At 38.7% G+C, this 17,721-nt stretch overlaps 1 protein-coding gene and 1 long non-coding RNA gene across 2 annotated transcripts; both read right to left on the bottom strand.

Moving 5' to 3' along the window:
- Positions 1-568: 568 nt before the first annotated feature.
- On the bottom strand, positions 569-14,402 carry LOC103456854 (delta-type opioid receptor). Its single transcript, XM_081601665.1, has 4 exons — positions 14,135-14,402; positions 10,153-10,414; positions 5,334-5,686; positions 569-4,412 (listed from the first exon to the last, which is right to left on the bottom strand). Exons 2-4 carry the CDS (start codon positions 10,392-10,394, stop codon positions 3,883-3,885), a joined length of 1,125 nt encoding a protein of 374 aa, XP_081457791.1. The 5' UTR covers positions 10,395-10,414; positions 14,135-14,402; the 3' UTR covers positions 569-3,882.
- Positions 14,403-15,255: 853 nt separating this feature from the next.
- LOC145549391 (uncharacterized) lies at positions 15,256-16,185 on the bottom strand. The gene is made up of 2 exons (XR_014085352.1): positions 15,784-16,185; positions 15,256-15,713 (listed from the first exon to the last, which is right to left on the bottom strand). It is a non-coding gene; the product is annotated as an uncharacterized LOC145549391 (long non-coding RNA).
- Between the last annotated feature and the right edge of the window lie 1,536 nt (positions 16,186-17,721).

The following is a 17,721-nucleotide window of genomic DNA, read 5'->3' on the forward strand; positions in this document are numbered from 1 at the left end:
CTAAAGATAATTCAAGATAATTTATAAAAAGGCAATAATCAAAAGTGTCATGTAAAATTTCAAGGAATGGAAGACAAAGACAAATAAAAATGATAGCATAATACTTATTATTATTATTATTATTATTATTATTATGCTTTTCCACATTTTGTTTTTCACTTACTAATTTAAATGGAAGATATAACACAACAATGTAAAATAAAATTTAAAAAAATGTTAGACATGACTATTTCAATCTGTTGCACATAGTTCGTCATGGCTGTATTGACAGTCTGTCTTTGAGACCAATAATACCTCTACTACCACTATGTCTATTTTATGTGAAATACTGATGGAATTTAATTTTCCAACCATAGTACCACTCTTTGTCCTCTGGGTGGCGCTGCTAACTCGCAATATAAAACATTAAAATAATGACTGTAGCAATCTCCCAAAGTCTAGAACAAGTAAGCGAAGATGCCGAGTCAAAATGGTGGTGCACATAGGTAGCGCTTCTCGTTGTCAGAGTGATTTTTAATTCAAACTAGAGAGCAGTGCGAGAATTTCATTTCAAGAAAAAAAGAATTAGTTTTACTTGATTAAACTTGCTTTAATATTGACAGCTTCACAGACAGGATCAATACCCAAAATACAGCAGATTTAGAGAGAGCACACAGAGGTCATAACAAATAGAAAAAAACTATGCATCCATGGTCCCTTTTGATATTATAGATGTATTCTTTTTTGTGGTTTTATTCCATAATAGACATGTAGCAGCCAGAAAACTAGAAATAAATATTTTTTAGCTGTTCCGGTGAATTTCTACATATTTTACACAAACAGTCTGTTTGCAGCACATTAGAATCAAACAGCAGTCCATTAAGCATGTTTTAGCTTCTGATGTCAGGCTTTACATCACATCGATGATGATTCACATGCTACGAGGAGTACAGTTTATTTACACCATGACTGTGCAAAGTTGTTCAATTTGTAGTCTTTGCAAAATTTTAAACACACAGCATTATTGTGTGGGTATTATAATAGACTATAGGTCCACAACTTGTAAAGTCTGCCATTCATATGATTAGATTGCACAACATGAGAAAGAGTACTTGTCATCACTGTAAAAGCAATAAAAAGCACAGATTAATTAATCACATTGAGTACAATTTTACAGTGCATCAGTTTGGACACCATTCATGACGTCAAAACCGACGGAGAGCCCTCGGACAAATTTTAAATGCACATTTGAGTCCAGGATGTATCCTTTATTTCTTTCCGCTCTTTTCCCTCATTGAGCAAGCTCGCAGTGACGCAGATGTACGTTGACTATTTTTGACTACCAAGTCCATCCGTGAGTCAGTTTTCTCACACTGTGACCAATCAGCTCCATTCACACATTTCACAGAGGCGACAAAGCTTTTGACCGACGTTCCCTGCCAGGGCTTCATGCAGCCAAACCAATGACAGGCCAAACTAATTCATAGAAAAAGGAAATCTTTTGAACGTAACTTGCCGCTTGGCTCCAGTCATTCTTCACACCGATAAGACAATCATGTTATCCTGGACTGTTGAAGGCACTGCTGGCAAATATTAGACTCACTGAAGGAAATCAAAAAATTAGAAGTTTGGACATATTTAGCAATGGTCATAATTATCAGTCACCGGTTTGTTTTTTATTTATATATATATATATATATATAAATAAAAGGGGTAAAAAAGCATCCTTCACCAGATTTATGAATAAAAAACTGAAAATTATATATTATATAGATTTATTACACACAGAGTGATATATTGTATCTCCTGATTTCTGTCAATTTTGATATCGTGGCTTACAGCAAATAAAAACCCATTCCAAGTTTTACATGACGTTAATAAAATGGCTTTTTAAAACAGAAATGTTAATGTAGGCAGACAGCTGATCTGATTATTGTCCATTAGACAACCACCGACTCTTTCATAAGGAGAATAAACCAAAAACAGCTAAACAAGGTGTATGAAAGCGTCTATCCATCCATTTTCTTTCACCCTTGTCCCTTAATGGGGTCAGGAGGGTTACTGGTGCCCATCTCCAGCTAACGTTCCAGGTGAGAGGCAGGGTACACCCTGGACAGGTCACCAGTCTGTTGCAGGGCAACACAGAAACACAGGACAAACAACCATGCACACACACTGTCACACCTAGGGACAATTTAGAGAGGCCAATTAACCTGACAGTCATGTTTTTAGACTGTGGGAGGAAACCGGAGTACCCGGAGAAAACCCACACATGCACAGGGAGAACATGCAAACTCCATGCAGAAAGACCCCAGGCTGGGAATCGAACCCAGAACCTTCTTGCTGCAAGGCAACAGCTCTACCAACTGCGCCACTGTGCAGCCCTGTATGAAAGCGTATTAATGGAAAATTGAGTGGAAGAAAAACTGGAGGAGAGCAAGGTAGACGAATAACTGCAGTGTTGAGGTAGATTCAAGCGCTTCCACGCACAGAAGTATCAGAGCATGAACTGTTGAAAGCAGGACTATTGCTCAGTAGTCCAAGTCCTCTTCTTAGATGAAAGTAAATTTTGCAATTCATTTGGAAATCGAGGTCTCAAGAGTTTGGAGGAGGAGAGACACAAAGTCCAGGCAGATTAAAGTCCAGCAACTCAGGCTTCAAGTGGAGACTTTTCTGGTTCAGGGGTTTGTTCACACAAAAAAAGGTGAAAGTGGAAGTTCATGTCCTGAATGCGTCTGTGTGTGAAGGCTCTTTCACCACAGGCTGGGGCTGCGGTTATCTCTGTCACATGGGAATCTTGCTCTAACGCACTTTTTCCTTCCGCTCAGCTTTTCGTTTATGTCTCAGATGAGTTTATTAGAAATGAGGTTTTTTGGCTTACCCTTCTGTCCGAGTGAGCAGTCTTCCTCATGATTATGCAGGCCATCAAATTACCATTATAATTTTCTGATTTGGCAATAAAAATAAAGTTGGGTTTCCATTTGCTTTAACAAAACAAACTGAAATAACACCCGGAACAGGTCTGTGTGTAATTAATCAATATATGAATAATAAATGACCATAATATCAGATTTCTGGATTAAGCATTATTTCTAACCATTCTCAAGAAACATTATACAAAGAGAAAAGTTGAAATTTGGGTTGTCACTGACTTTAAGTCATAACCATTAAACATGTGTTTAATGTTCAGTGAATCTATTTAATATATGTGTTTAACCTTATAAATATATTCACCAACTCTTTGATATTATGCAAACATATTGAAAAATACCTATGAGTGAGTTTTCTTAGATGCTTTTCTAAAGACTGCCAGAGGAGTCTCTAGTTTTTTTATCTTAATTTTTTTTAGTGAGACCCCTTTGGTGGCCCCCAAAGATGATATTTGGCTAACGCATAAAAACTAAAAAAATATATTTAAAAAAATGCGCCATGAGTGACTGAAGGAGATTCAGATTATGTAATAAATAAATGTGGTATCTTAAAGTTTGTCATCTCCAACAATGACTGGACATTTGTAAAAACTCTTAGACATGTAAGGCTGTTGGGAGAGAGAGGAAGGGCCAGCAAATTCATAAACATAGCTAGTGCTCCTCTGTATCCTCCTTACAGATGACTTTCATCCACTTTTTATCTGTCTTCTTTGAATCCACCTGTAAATTCAGACATTAACTTCAAGATCTTAAGACCAAAGAGGATGAAATTGCCAAACAGATGACTTTCATGTGGTGAAAGATTTTGATCTATCTTGGCAGCTTGGCTCTGCCTTATGGTGTTTCTAAAAACAAGAGGCGGATCAGCTTTCACAGAGGAGTAAGTCTACATCACTGAAGTGATGTGCGTTAAGCCCAGGTCGTGCGAGTCTTCTTTTCCAATGTGGGAAATTGAAGACAGCTCCACCGCTAGTCAGGTGGGCTTATTAGTCCCGTCTGGGTTCTCCAGGGGAACAGCGGCGGCCCGGACCGTGCTGGGGACCTTCTTGCTGCCGGACGCCCTGTCCCCCTTCAGTTTGGCTGACAGGCAGAAGTCCTTGAAGCAGCGCTTGAAGTTCTCGTCCAGGAAGGCGTAGAGGATGGGGTTGAGGCTGCTGTTGGTGTAGCCCAGGGCCACGCAGAAGAAATACGCCGCCATGATGGCGGTGGTCTCGGGTACGCTCACAAGCGCCTTGACCAGGATGAAGATGTGGATGGGCGTCCAGCAGACCACGAACACGGCGACCACCACCACCACCAGCCGCGTGATGCGCCGCAGGTTGCGGTCCTTCTCCCGTGAGCCGGACAGCATCCGGACGCTCTTCAGTCTCAGGACCATGAGGGTGTAGCAGACGGTGATGATGAGCACAGGCACGACGAAGGCAAACACAAACACACAGATCTTCATCATCGTGTCCCAGTAGGCGTACGGCTCCGGGAACTGTAAGGCACATTCAGTGATGTCTGCAGAGCGAAAGGACGAAGAAAGGATTTTATTTGTTTGTAGATAAAATTCCACTTTCACCGCTCTGTTATGAACAAAACATGCACTCAGTTGGGAACAGTTTGTTTTCTCTTCATTACAGTAAAGCCTATTAAAACTAGTCAGGGGTCAATATCTGTCAGGGCCAGTTTAAGGTGTAATTGAGTTAGAGTCCATTGTATGTGTGCTTATATCTAATAAAATTAAATATCATTTAATTTTAAATGATATTTTCAAATTAAAATATCATTTATTTTAATGATAAATGATATTTATAATTAAATATCACTTAAAATTATATTTTAAATGGTATTTAAAATATAAATGATATTTAAAAATATAAATGATTAATCATTAATGATAATTAATCATTTATTAATCATCATTAATAAATGATTTATTAATCATTTAATAAATCATTTAACAATTTAATAAATCATTTAGTGATTTATTAAATCATTAAATTATTTATTAAATGATTAATAAATCATTTAAGTAATGATTTATGATCATTACTTAAATGATCATAAATCATTTAAGTAATGTAACTCAAAAATTAAAAAACCCAGAATGACGTATATTACATAAAGCATTTATCTTTGTTCATTTTCATAATTATGGCTAGCAGCTAATTGAAATGCAAATTTCCATTAACTTCTTAGAAAATACAAAAATAAAAAATAAAAAATGCTGCAATTATCTGTGTAGCTTCTGACCTTTTTCCTTCCTTATACGATTTTGTTTCAGATTTGTGGTTTGGGAAAGTGTATTCAGACAATGCTACTAACAAATAATAGATCACTTGTTTGCTCCTAAAATCCCTTCAGCAAATTTCACAGAGGACCTTAAGTGCTTGGAAAACAAGACTGCAAGTTTAATGAGGAGTGAAAGCATTTCCTCACCGCTGTTTGTCTGAGTTCCCCCCAGAACAAAAGCCGGTATCCCTGCAGCCGAGGACAGGATCCAGATGCAGACGTTGATCATCTTGGCTTTGATGGGCGTGCGGAAGTCCAGGGCTTTAACGGGGTGGCACACCGCCACGTACCGGTCCACGCTCATCATGGTGAGAGTGAAGATGCTGGTGAACATGTTATAGTAGTCGATGGAGATGAAGACCTTGCACACTACCTCCCCAAACGGCCAGGTGTTCAGAAGGTAGTCGGTGCTCTGGAAGGGCATGGTGGTGGTGACGAGAGCGTCTGCGAGCGCCAAGTTGAAGATGTAGATGTTGGTGGCTGTCTTCATCTTTGTGTATCTGTTAAACATGCGGAGCACAGGGCTGTCCTGATGAGACATGACTCAAAGCCAGCCGTTCAGTCAGACAGCATCATCAGCATCTTATTGCTGTCGTTTGTCTGTGGAAGACCTCTCCTCTTTTCTCATTAAGTATTAAACAGTGTGCATTAACCCAGAAATCCTTCCTGAATCTCTAATACAATTTGCCTGACTCACACTTCATTGTCATGTATGGTGCTTTGCTCACTGCAGACCTCATGTAATCGGTTTGTTTAAGCTACATTAAATTTTCATTATATTGTGATGGCGTTTTCAGCAAAGTTCACCCATACGGCTTGATTTAAGGTTTTAAAACAAAAGTCGAGAGTAGAGCGACTGATAGAAAAACTGGGTTTGACCAAAAAGAAATAAATCATCAAAGTTTGGTGGGGATCATTTTATTTAAAGAGACAGTTTGTATTTTTCCTATAGCGGGGTTCGCTTAGGCTTCTGTCCAGCTTGGATCTGAGAACAACCTCACACCCGAGTGGCAGGCACTTTTGTTGTAAGACGCTTTTTAATGATCAGGAATGATGAAAAAAATATATATATGTCTACAACTTTAAAAACATTGCCAGGAGCAGCAGCCATATTGGAACAGGGAAACATATACCTCCTGAACTTTCCCATTCAGTCTTAGAGACTGCACTATAACCAAACAGGTCTGGATCAATTCATCTCCTTTCCATTTCATCCATTCCTACTTTCATTTCAGACCGAGAGAAAATGTTTCTCAGCTGTAGACCAAAGCCATCTTTGCAGTTTAGTATTTTCCTAAATTCTGGACAGAAAAAGCAATGAAATAAACATATTTTCTTACTCCATTCAGACTATGGTACGTAGATCCATTTGTTTTGACCTTGTAAAACTTGTCCTTCATACTCTGAGAAATGATGTTTCCTGTGCATGCAGATATTACTATTTCTACTGACTACAAAATTAAAGAACGACTATTTGGAATAATGAATGAATGTCAGGGCAATATAATTTAAAGAATGAAATGCTTTTGGTTGTTCAGAGCGCATTAAACTTACAGAAACACAAAAGGAAATAAATGTAGCTGTTCCAATTCTAAACTAGATTTAAGACATATCAGGGAAAGAGCTTCAGTTTAGACTTACAAATGCCTAACTTTATTCACTCAGAGTAGAAACACAGAACTCATTAAAACACACATAGACAGTCCACTCCTGTTTGTCTAATGAACAAGACTGTTTTTAGTATACAGTTCTTTGCATTGGCCCTTGGGTTTGGTTCACAGATGGCAGGGTGCTGTCACTCGGGTTTTCTGGGACAAACTGAGGCAGATGTCCGTTCGACCCACCAAAAGGTGCCGCAAAAAAGAGCTCAGTGAAACGAGACAGCACAAAAAGCATTTTAAGGAGCAGGCACAACAAAAGAAAGTGCAGAGTTGACAAACCATTTTCCAGTTTGTGGACTTGTTTTATACAGAAATGCACTTGAAAAGCAATGTCGATTTTTCGCTTCAACTTTTTTCCACAATCAGTTTTTTGTATGAGGAGGTGACGTGAATACTTCTGAGAACCTCTTATTAGACGTGGTGAGGAATTATGTACATTTGAAAGATTCTTTACAAAATGCCTAGAAAGATTGCCAAATGGCTAAAAACTCCTGGGTAGAAATTAAAAGTTAAGAACTGTAATTCCCTTATAGCATTTGAAAATTAGCTGAGCAAACAATTCCAGTCTGGGATGTTCACATCTTCTACATAGCACAGATGGCTGCCACAGGAAGCTAGAAAAGTAGCCATTTGATACTCTAATTTTTAATTGCTTCAAAAAACTCAAAAGCATTGATGATGGTGTTACAGATTATTTTGCCTTTATCATAAAATATTAATCTTGCTCAAGACAGTCAATATTTTCAACAGCCTCGGTAACAAGTACTCCATATTGTCATGAACAATGTCTTATTAGTGGAAGGCAAGACAGAAAACAATAATTGACTGTACCCAGATATCTATTGGGTGAATTATCTAAATCTTACAGCTTGTTGTTTAGAAACTCCCTAGAAGCCTTTAAGTCAACTTAATACAAATAATGAGTTACCAACAGAAAATCTAATCTTTTCTAAATTTCTTTTTATCAAGAAAGTTTTATTAGGAAGTTATATATTTTAAATGTGGAAAAAAATGTAAATTCTTTCTCCGTTTCAAAAAATGCTGACATTCCTTTAAGAACAAGACCTGGTGTGACTTATTTACAACAGTTTGGATTATAGAAAAGGGACCCAAAGTTAACGTGCAAAAATATCTTGCAGTGTTAATTCCAGACGGGTAAGACATGAAACGAGAGACGCTTCCAAAGTGTTTCAGGTAAACAAAACATTTTTGTGACTCTCATTTATTAGTGTAATTTAATTGTTTTTTGTTTCCACTTAGTCATCATGAACCCTTTTCTTTCCCTTCAGTTAAATTGCCCTCCACAGAGCATTTCCATCATACGACATCTTTTCTGCAACCGACGTGATAAGATTTTCCTCCAATTACAGGTAAGAGCGATCAATCCCACATTCGGTAATTGTCTACGGACTGAAACATCCCGTGTGGCACGTCTGCATTTCACATTACATAAAAGGAAGATTTGTCACCTTCACAGATCATAAATAATGTCCAATGAGAAGCAGGATATCTATGTGAGTGAACGGAACCAGTTTCACTTGTAATTAAAATCCCATTCACCTGACGTTAAAGGATTTATTTAATACTGTTGCTGCATTTTGGAGGTCTTGAGAGTTATTGGATTAATAAAACAAGCTCTTTTCTGTCTCTGAAGGAGGCAGAATCGAATCAGTGCCGTTGTGCTTCACAAGTTTTTTGCTGAATTGGAACTGACAACACACATCTTAACCTTTCCCTCACCTAAATGCCATTCTGTCTGCGATGGCCAGACCCTCTAATTATGTAAAGATTTCAAATGTTTCTGATTTCACTCTGCAGAGAATCAACATTGCTGCAAATTAATAACTACATGCTTAAATTGTTACTTAAATGTGTCTTTCATAATTTAAATGATAAGATAACGTAGATCATTTATTAAATATAAAATCACAGGAACATTGAAAAAAGTAAAACTGATCCAACATTTAAATACTTAGCTTAGTGTTGGTTTATTTGTGTGAAGGAGGAAAAGTGTTAGATCGTAGCAATCATTGTACACTTCAACATTCATTGTCTTTGCTAATCCAGATTCAGGATTACTTATGTCTCAAAGGGCAATTAATGTTACAGCAAGTAAAAAAAAAAAAAGGCATTAAAAAACTAATTTGTAATGCTTGCTTATGCACAGCTTTTAAAGTGGCTCAAGGACTGAGCCTTGGGGTACCCCAAAGCAAATTTTTACAAAAACTATTCATTGAAAATAACTTGATTGAATATTTCAAAATGTTATGTTCTCATGTGTTCTACACGCCTTTATCAAATCCAGAAAACACTATTTATTGTGAATACATTTGCTTATATATTTTTGTAATTCTGCATTTATTCATAACATAAAACACAAAAATATTGATCATTAGAGTTCATTTGTAAACTGGTGACCTGTTTTTGCACTTACTATAAACGCCACACCATAGATGTTGAGATAACCCTAATTTTAATCAATAAAATATCTGCCTCCATAGAAAAGTGAAAAATGTTCCACAAAATATTGTTAGGACCACAATGGTATCTAAGTACATTATAATATCATTGAATAGTGTAATTTTTCCAATCAGTATGGCTTACAGCTAATGAAAGCCACCAAATTCTGAACTGCTAAGCCTTCATCACGGCCTACACAATCATGGAGAACAATGTTTATTTGGAAGATGTCCAACACTCAGTCAAAGAGGCCCTCCACAAAAAGGGTCACCAGCAACCGCATTGTTAAAGATAAAATGTGACTGTCCACAGAGTAATGCAAAGTAGCTGAAAGTTGAGTGGAAGAAAAAAGCTACAAAAGCAAAGCCATCAAATACATCAGACCCAACAACGCAGACAAGCTAACAAACACCAATAAAGCAACCTGAGCTCCTCATCACCAGGAGGCTGATCGCTTCCAAACCACATCACATTCAAGCAGCAATTCAAGTCCAAGTATTGAGTATCTGTATGGCACAGTACATGAAAACACTGTTCACCTGACTAACATTCCTGTACTAAAGATAATCTATTAATGGAAATATTGTAATTTTCTAAGACACTAAATTATACATTTTCATTAACCCTAAGTCGTAATTTTTCAAATGGAATTAATAGTTTTTTTATAATGAGTTTTACTTTTTGAAGTGAATTACTGAGATTAGTGGTACTCCCATTTATTCAGCTTCCATCTAATCCCTCATCCATGTCTCACTGCAATGAAACCATGATTTTTAAGGTTATTATTATTATTATTATTATTTCATTTTTCCAAACCAAAATGAACGTCTGAAACATGAGCTCACCTGATGATCACATACATGACGAGGCAGTTGCCCAGCAAGCCGACCACGAACACCACAGAGTACACCGCGGTGATGATGGGGATGATGGGGGACATGCTCTCCTGCTCCCAGCTCTCATCATCGCGGGTCACATTGCGGCTGTCTCCGGACATCCAAACCGAGGAATTCACCGGACAGTCCTCCAGCAACCCGGGCAGGCACTTGTTCTCTTCTTTAAAAATTTCAACTGGTGTGTTTTCCATATCCAGATCGTATTCTCAAACTGGGCAGCAAAAGAAGAAGAAGAAAAAGAAGAAGAAAGTGCTAACATTAAATAGGCGCGACAATGCCAGAGATGCGCAAAAAGTGGCCAAATCTCTCTGACCATGCGGAACATATATATTTTTTTTAAAGCACGCATTTGAGCATGCTACTGCAAAATACTCGATCTGAACTAAAAACCTTTTGATTCAGGAGACACTTGTGGATCATAAATTATCCCAACACATATTAAGTCAGTCGGAGAAAAGAAAAACGCACCATACAATCACGTCTATTGACAATTCTCGAGATTTACTCACCTTTGTCACACAAAATTAGCGGGGGACTCCGTACTCTAAGAAAAAAAAAATAAAAATATGATTTCCTTCTTTGCTTGAAGGTTTCAGCTTATCAAAGTTTGGCGATGGCTCTGCGCGCTCGGAGAGCAGAAGCGGCGGTGGCGGCGGCGGCGGCTATGCGGACACTCGTGCACAGGCGCTGTTGGAGGAAGGGGTTGCGCGCGCGCGGGCGCCAACAGCTCACTGCTCTCTCCACACGTGCACGCGCACCACACACACAAGGGCACGCACGTTTTACACAAAATGTGAGATGACAGAGCGATGACAATAACCTGGAGGCAGGCGCGGAGCTCTCCGCAATATCTGTGTCATAACTGAGGAAAAACCGTTCGGCTTCATTAAGCAGGACATCCCTGCTTTGTGTTCTCCAAGTGTCTGAAGGAGACATAAAACATTAAATTGCGCAGGGAAATTTCATGGGAAGTTCTCTAAACATATTTTCAGGAGCATCTATAGGGCATGCATATTGATTTGTCTTATCTATTCAATTTAATTTTTATTTACATTTTTAGCAATGTGATAACAAGCGACAACAGTTGGAAAGTTTTTTCAGTCAGCTTGTAAGAGAACAGGAAACTATACAATGAAGGCTTTAAGTAATACGGGAAAAATGTTTTTGTTTGAAAAAAGCAAGTGCTGATAGAAATGATCAAAAGTGTGGTGTAGATGAATCAAATGTTCAAAATTACTAATTCCCCCCCCCCCCCTCTCATTTTAATATAAAAAACAATGGAGATTTACTGAACAAACAAACTTCTTCTCAGTGCAGCGCTTCTAAGAATGTTAAGTCCAGTGACGTGAGGTCAGGGGAGGCAGGTGAAGCAGAGCCTCACCTGTCATCATGGAAAATAATAATAATAAAATAATTTATATTGCTATTTTCACCTTGTGGTTTGTACTATAAAGTACCTATTTTTTTACTTAGCTTAACCAATTCTGATTATTTTTTTCTTCAAAATCGCTGGATTTTCGCATTTTCCCATTCAAATGCTCAGAAGCGAAGCCAATGAGGCAGCAGCCAATTAAGCCTCACCTGGGATTGCGCAACCTCTCGCTAACTGCACTGGCTGCCACTCTTATGACAGCATGTTCGTCCTGTCTGTACGCCGGCAATAAAATGGCTAAAAAACATTTAATATATGGAGTGATTTTCCATAATTTCGCTTATAAAATGTACAATGTTTTTTGTCACCAACTGTGTATCGTGTTTTGTGTGCTGATGAGCAAACAGAAACGGCAGAGAACAGACTCGAGGTGAGGCAGGCAGTTCCCTTGTCTCATCGCTGGGGGCGCTCATGATCCCAGATATTGCGACTAAACAACTGCAGAGTAAGACACAGTGAGCTAGCCATGGAGCTAGCCACACAGTAAATAAGTAAAGTACAGCGATATATTTGTTTTCTTCTCTCTTCCGACGTCAACATGAAAGACTACATTTCTACACTTAAACAGTTTCCTAAAGTGGATTTTCATTTGAAGCAGGAGATGATAACTAAAGGAAGACCAACACCGGAGCTGAAAGTTTTGCTTCAAGTCAGTTTGATGATTCTCAAACGGAGTAGAAAAGACATGCCGAGGATAGACTTGGCTTTGGGTGAACGGATATTTTTGTGCAGAATTAGCGGTGCATGAATTTCATGGATAAGTAAAGGTAAGATAGCAATAAGATTTTATTTAGTTTTTTTTTTTTTTATGAAATGTGCGTTTTGTGGGCTACAGTTTGTATGTCAAAGTAATTCAGTAAAGTAGAAGCAGTAGCTAATCTACCACAGCAATTATGTATTTATTAATAAAATATTAAGCCTAAAACGTACTACAGTAACAGACTGGATGTTCTGTTCTGTGTGCAAAATTCTTGAACGTGTTTTGGTGTTAAATCCTAAAACATGAAGCGGCATTGTTGTCAGTTGCTATGGCAACGAGTCTGCGTGTAGCTTGGCGGATACAGAGTACTTGTGAGAAAGTACTTTCTCGCTCTTTCCCTTTGCTGTGGATCATAGCACGAAATTAATACCTACATTTCTAAGTTTCACTGAGCTAACGCGGCTATGGATGACATGTAAAAGATGAGTCTTTTTGCCCCCCAGCGTTGTATACCTGCGCGAAATTTCCATACCCCATGCATGGTGTCTATATAAGTCGTAAGTCAGTGCCTCACAAGCAATGAACCTCACCGAACGTCACTGGTTAAGTCCTAATGGAGAAGCATTCTGGTGATGTAGTAAAGGCAAAGTTTTTGGAAAGAGCAGCAGCTTCTTAAAGGGACAGAGGCTCAATTTCAAGGCTGTAAATTGCAAAGTAAAATTTATTTTAAGTCATGTTTGATCAAACTTTTATATAACAACTGATGGTAATGTAGTTACTCGATTGTGCTATAAAATGACACTATGTGCCTGGAAAATACATAATACTTAAATTTTTTGTTTCTAATTTGTAGCTAATTTGTATGCTTATTTAGGTTCAGTGTCTATTTAGAAGACCTATAACATTTTTTTCTCATTATAACATATATCTTGTAAAGTCCACCAGTCCAGTCCCAGCTGCAGTAAAACAAGAATTCACCATAATGCTGCCACCTCTGTACTACACTGTTGGGAGTGTGTTCTCAAGCTTGCACAATTCCCTGTTTTACGCACAATCTAATAATATTAGATTTGGCCAAACAGCTCAGTTTTGGTATCATGGTACAACAGGACATGTCCAGAACTTATGTTTTTGTGATTCATGTGCAGTGGTGGAGAAAGTACTCAAAAAATGTACTTAAGTAAAAGTACAAATACACAGTCAAAGATGTACTCAAGTAAAAGTCAAAGTACCACATTAACATTTTACTTAAGTAAAAGTAAAAAAGTCCTGGCTTTTAAAAATACTTAAGTATTAAAAGTAAAAGTACTCGCTGAATGGATTACCTAATCACTAATATCATTAAGTGAACCGATCATATTTAGTTTTAATACATCAGAAATGTGCCATTTTAATGAACACTACCACAGATTAAACATGTTCTTATTGTGTTTATTCTCTGTAACAGTTTAGACTTAGATATGTGATTCTATGAATCATAATTTCAGGGATGGAAACATTTTGTCTCCTGTCCTAACAGCATGAACTTCATTAGTCACATTTATTTAGAAAGAAATCTAACTGAAAGGGGATGGAAAGAAGGTGAGGGGAGGCAACCAAGGAGCCATGTAGCAGAGTTGTAGTCAAGACCACCGAACTCGAGACCAAGACCAGCGCCCCGTGCTAAATGACACAACATTAAGTTTACCTATCAAAATTGGTTCTCAGATTGATCTGAAAGATCCACATTCCCATAAAAACACCTAGATATTAAATACTTAGAGCTAAAATATATTTAACCAGTATCAATTAAAACTCACTTCATTCTGTTTTGCTTTCATCGCTGTGCTACAATCCGCAGAGGTCTCCTGCCATCCCTAGAAAAATAACGCCCTGGGCGGTTGCCCATATTGCATATGTCAGAAACCACAACTGAAACATCGCAATTAACGGTAAATAACGTTCAACTATGAACACTGTCCAACGGCGCAACAAGTAACTAAGCAGAATGAGCATCGTGACTGTTTTCATCCTCCCACTGCGATGTTTGCCACCATGACAGGAGACGAAATCAATCAATGAGCAATGAGCATGCTCTGTGTTCATACGTTCAACTTTTACTTATACAGCGATTAAATAAATGTGTGTATGTGTATATATATATACATATATACATATCTACCGCAGTATATATCTACTGCAGTGTACACAAGAACAAAGAACGGCTCTCAGTGAGGCTTCAGTCCTTAGGACTTAGTAAAGATCCGTCCAGAAGAATCGGATCGTTCCTGAATGTCAGATCACTGCAGACTTTGGTCACAGCGTTGTCCCATATATGCCACACCTCAGTCAACACACAATAATTAAGCGCATGAGTGACAACTTTTTTTCATCGCAGATGCAACATGTGTCTCTGTGGACGTGATGCTTTGCTAGCATCACGTCCACAGATCTTACCTTTCTTTAAGCTTTCCTTCCACGTGACGCTAAAAGTTGGACGAAGTCCCACCGTCTGTGAAAGCGAAGCGCTGCTGATTTTACATGTCGCCATATCTTATGATTTATGCAGCTATTATATTACTGACATTAGACAGACATCTCCTTCCGCTCAGAGGAAACCACTGCGCATGTCTGGAGCTCCGCAGCGAGTAAAGGTGGAGCCGATGGGTGACAACAGACACTAAGTCACGTTATTGCTCGGATTTTACGGCGCCACCTTAAGTCCCTCAACTTCACATTTTAACGGAAAAAAAGAGCAACGACACTTGGATGTAACGAGTAACGCGACAGTTTAGTAGAAATGTAGTGAAGTAGAAAGTACAGATACTTACTGTAAAATGTAGTGGAGTAAAAGTAGAAATTATCCATTATTAAATCTACTTAATGTGACCAGCAGGTGGAGATATCTCTAAAAAAGTAACAAGACACACCAGAACACAGATTTAACAGTGTACAATACTTTAACAATTATCTAAAAGTTCTTTTTAAAACACTTCTTTTAAAATCCAAGGCATCGGGCTCACTACTTGGTCGCCGGAACCAAAGAAAAAGGGAACACACAAGAAGGGACAGACAAGATGAGGTTGTTCCAAGAAAACAAGCAAACCATGCAAATGCAACAAAATAAAGCAAGAAAACAAAAGAACATGCAACACAAAAGAAACAGCACTCAACAGAAACAAATGAATACTTCAACAAACGGTAAAAGAAAATACTTCAAATGATGGAACAAGTTGTCGTCGTCTCTCCAAGTGCCCTTCTATGGGGGCCAGAGGAGCAATGCCCCGCCCACCAGCCCGCCCAATCCACAACAGGCTCAGCGGAGAGCGGCCAGAACAAACAGCGACAAGACAAAGCAGCAGAGCGTCCAAAGCACTGCAGCTCCCAACACTCAGTTGCCTGAAACAGAAAACCCATTAATGCCAAGTACAAAATAAAATAATCCAGAACTAAATGGCAGGTAGCTTACCCAGGGATGGAGACACAGCCTACACCAGGAGGGAGCAGATCAGCAGGCGAAGACTAGGCAGAAGCCACACACCACCACAACCTCCAGCCGCGGCCGGCAACGCCAGCAGAGCCGCACTGCGGAAACGCACGACAGGTGTAGCACCCAACAAAACCAACCACGATCCCAGCCCGGATAGCAAAATGGCACTTACGATATCAGACGAGCAAATCAAACACCGCCAACATGTAGCCGCCAATTGTGCAGACAGTGGAGGAAACAAGGGCACACACACACCTCGCAGCGACTTACCCAGCTTTAAAGGCATCTGCCCCGCCCACCAATCAGTGGCGCGCCTCTCGCCACACCCGACGCAAAGCGTGGGGGAGGGTGAAACACCATCCCACCACATTCAGTAAAGTACAGATACACGGAAATTGTACTTAAGTACAGTAACTTCCCACCACTGTTCATGTGCATTTGAAAATTATAGTCTGACTTGCTATGTTGCTGTGTTTCTACTCTGAGTGTCCTTTCAGCCCGTGTTGGTGCAGGCCTCGTGGATAATGATTCTCTTATCGGCTACAACCAGCATCTTCACAAGATTTTTTTGCTTGTGCTCTGGGGTTGATTCGCACACTTCACACCAAAACACATTCATCTCCGGGACACAGAACCTTTTACCTCATTATAGCTGGACTTTCTCCTGGAGCTTTTTTGCATATAATTATTTGAACATGGTACCATCAGGAAATAGTATCCAAGGATGAACGAGACTTTTGTACATGTCTTCCTCCTCAGATGTTGGCTCATTTATGTTCATTTTTCCATAATAAAAATACTTCAATTCTGAAATGTACTCAAACATTGCTGGATAAAAGAGCTTATAAAGCCATCACATTGTCATCTGGGGTTAACAAAGTTTTTAAAATGTCTAATAAACTCAAAGTTTTAAGAATGTAATCAAACATTTTCTCTCATTATTCTGACATTTAGCAAACAGAAATAACCTTAGTTATTCTAAATGACCTAAAACAAGAAAAAAATAATCCTGATTTAAGTTCAGAAACACCAAAAAAGGTTATGAGTTTTTTTATTCAGCATGTACAAATATCTGTCAGCTGAGGCAACAACAGAGACCCAGCTGCGCTTCCAAATTCCTTGGCTTCATGTTTTCAAGAGTGTGTTTAAATTGTGAAATGCAGCGAGAGCTCAGAAAATACATGAAACGTGTATCGGAGCGCTTTCAGCCCCGGGTGTGTGCACTGATGAGGGTCATAACCATTTTCACTGGACACAGCACTGCACTTTTCAAGGGATTTCTGCTTTACTGGACAGAGAAAAAAAAAATCAAGGACAGAAAAAAAGGGATGATGTATGACTGAGGTCCTACGCAGACGGAAATTAAACCACCCAACCAGCGAGAAAACTGGCCCATAATTTCACAATGTGAGCCCATTTAGAAGGGAACAGCCTGAGTATTTCAGGACACTCAGAATAATGTGTAACTATAAATCCTTGGAAGGTCTTCTGAGCAGAATTAGGTCCTCCGGATGGATAAATCCTGTAAAAATCCTCTTTTCTAGCAAAACAGAAACTTTATTGGCACTTTATCAATTTATGGAGCGTTAATGCTAATATAGCACAATTGTTAACAAACCAGTTCTATAGCAACAAAGTGTCACTACAGGGTAAAACAAAACCCTAAAGTACAAAAAGTGTACAATTATCGACACATAAAATTATCAAAAACATCCAGTGCTATTTATTTATAATAAAATTACTTATTGCATTTGTTGCTTTCCATTTCTTTTCATCCAGATGAATCTTAACTGGAGAATCAGCAGCTTCACTGCCTGTGAAATGAAGCTGTTGCACATGGCGGTTTGTTCATGATTCAATGACACGATATCTTCTTCCACATGACTGGAAGGTCATACAGCTTCTAGGAGAAGTGAA

Source organism: Poecilia reticulata, chromosome 20 (assembly GCF_904066995.2).
Source record: "Poecilia reticulata chromosome 20, P_reticulata-male-v2, whole genome shotgun sequence".
Taxonomy (NCBI): Eukaryota; Metazoa; Chordata; class Actinopteri; order Cyprinodontiformes; family Poeciliidae; genus Poecilia; species Poecilia reticulata.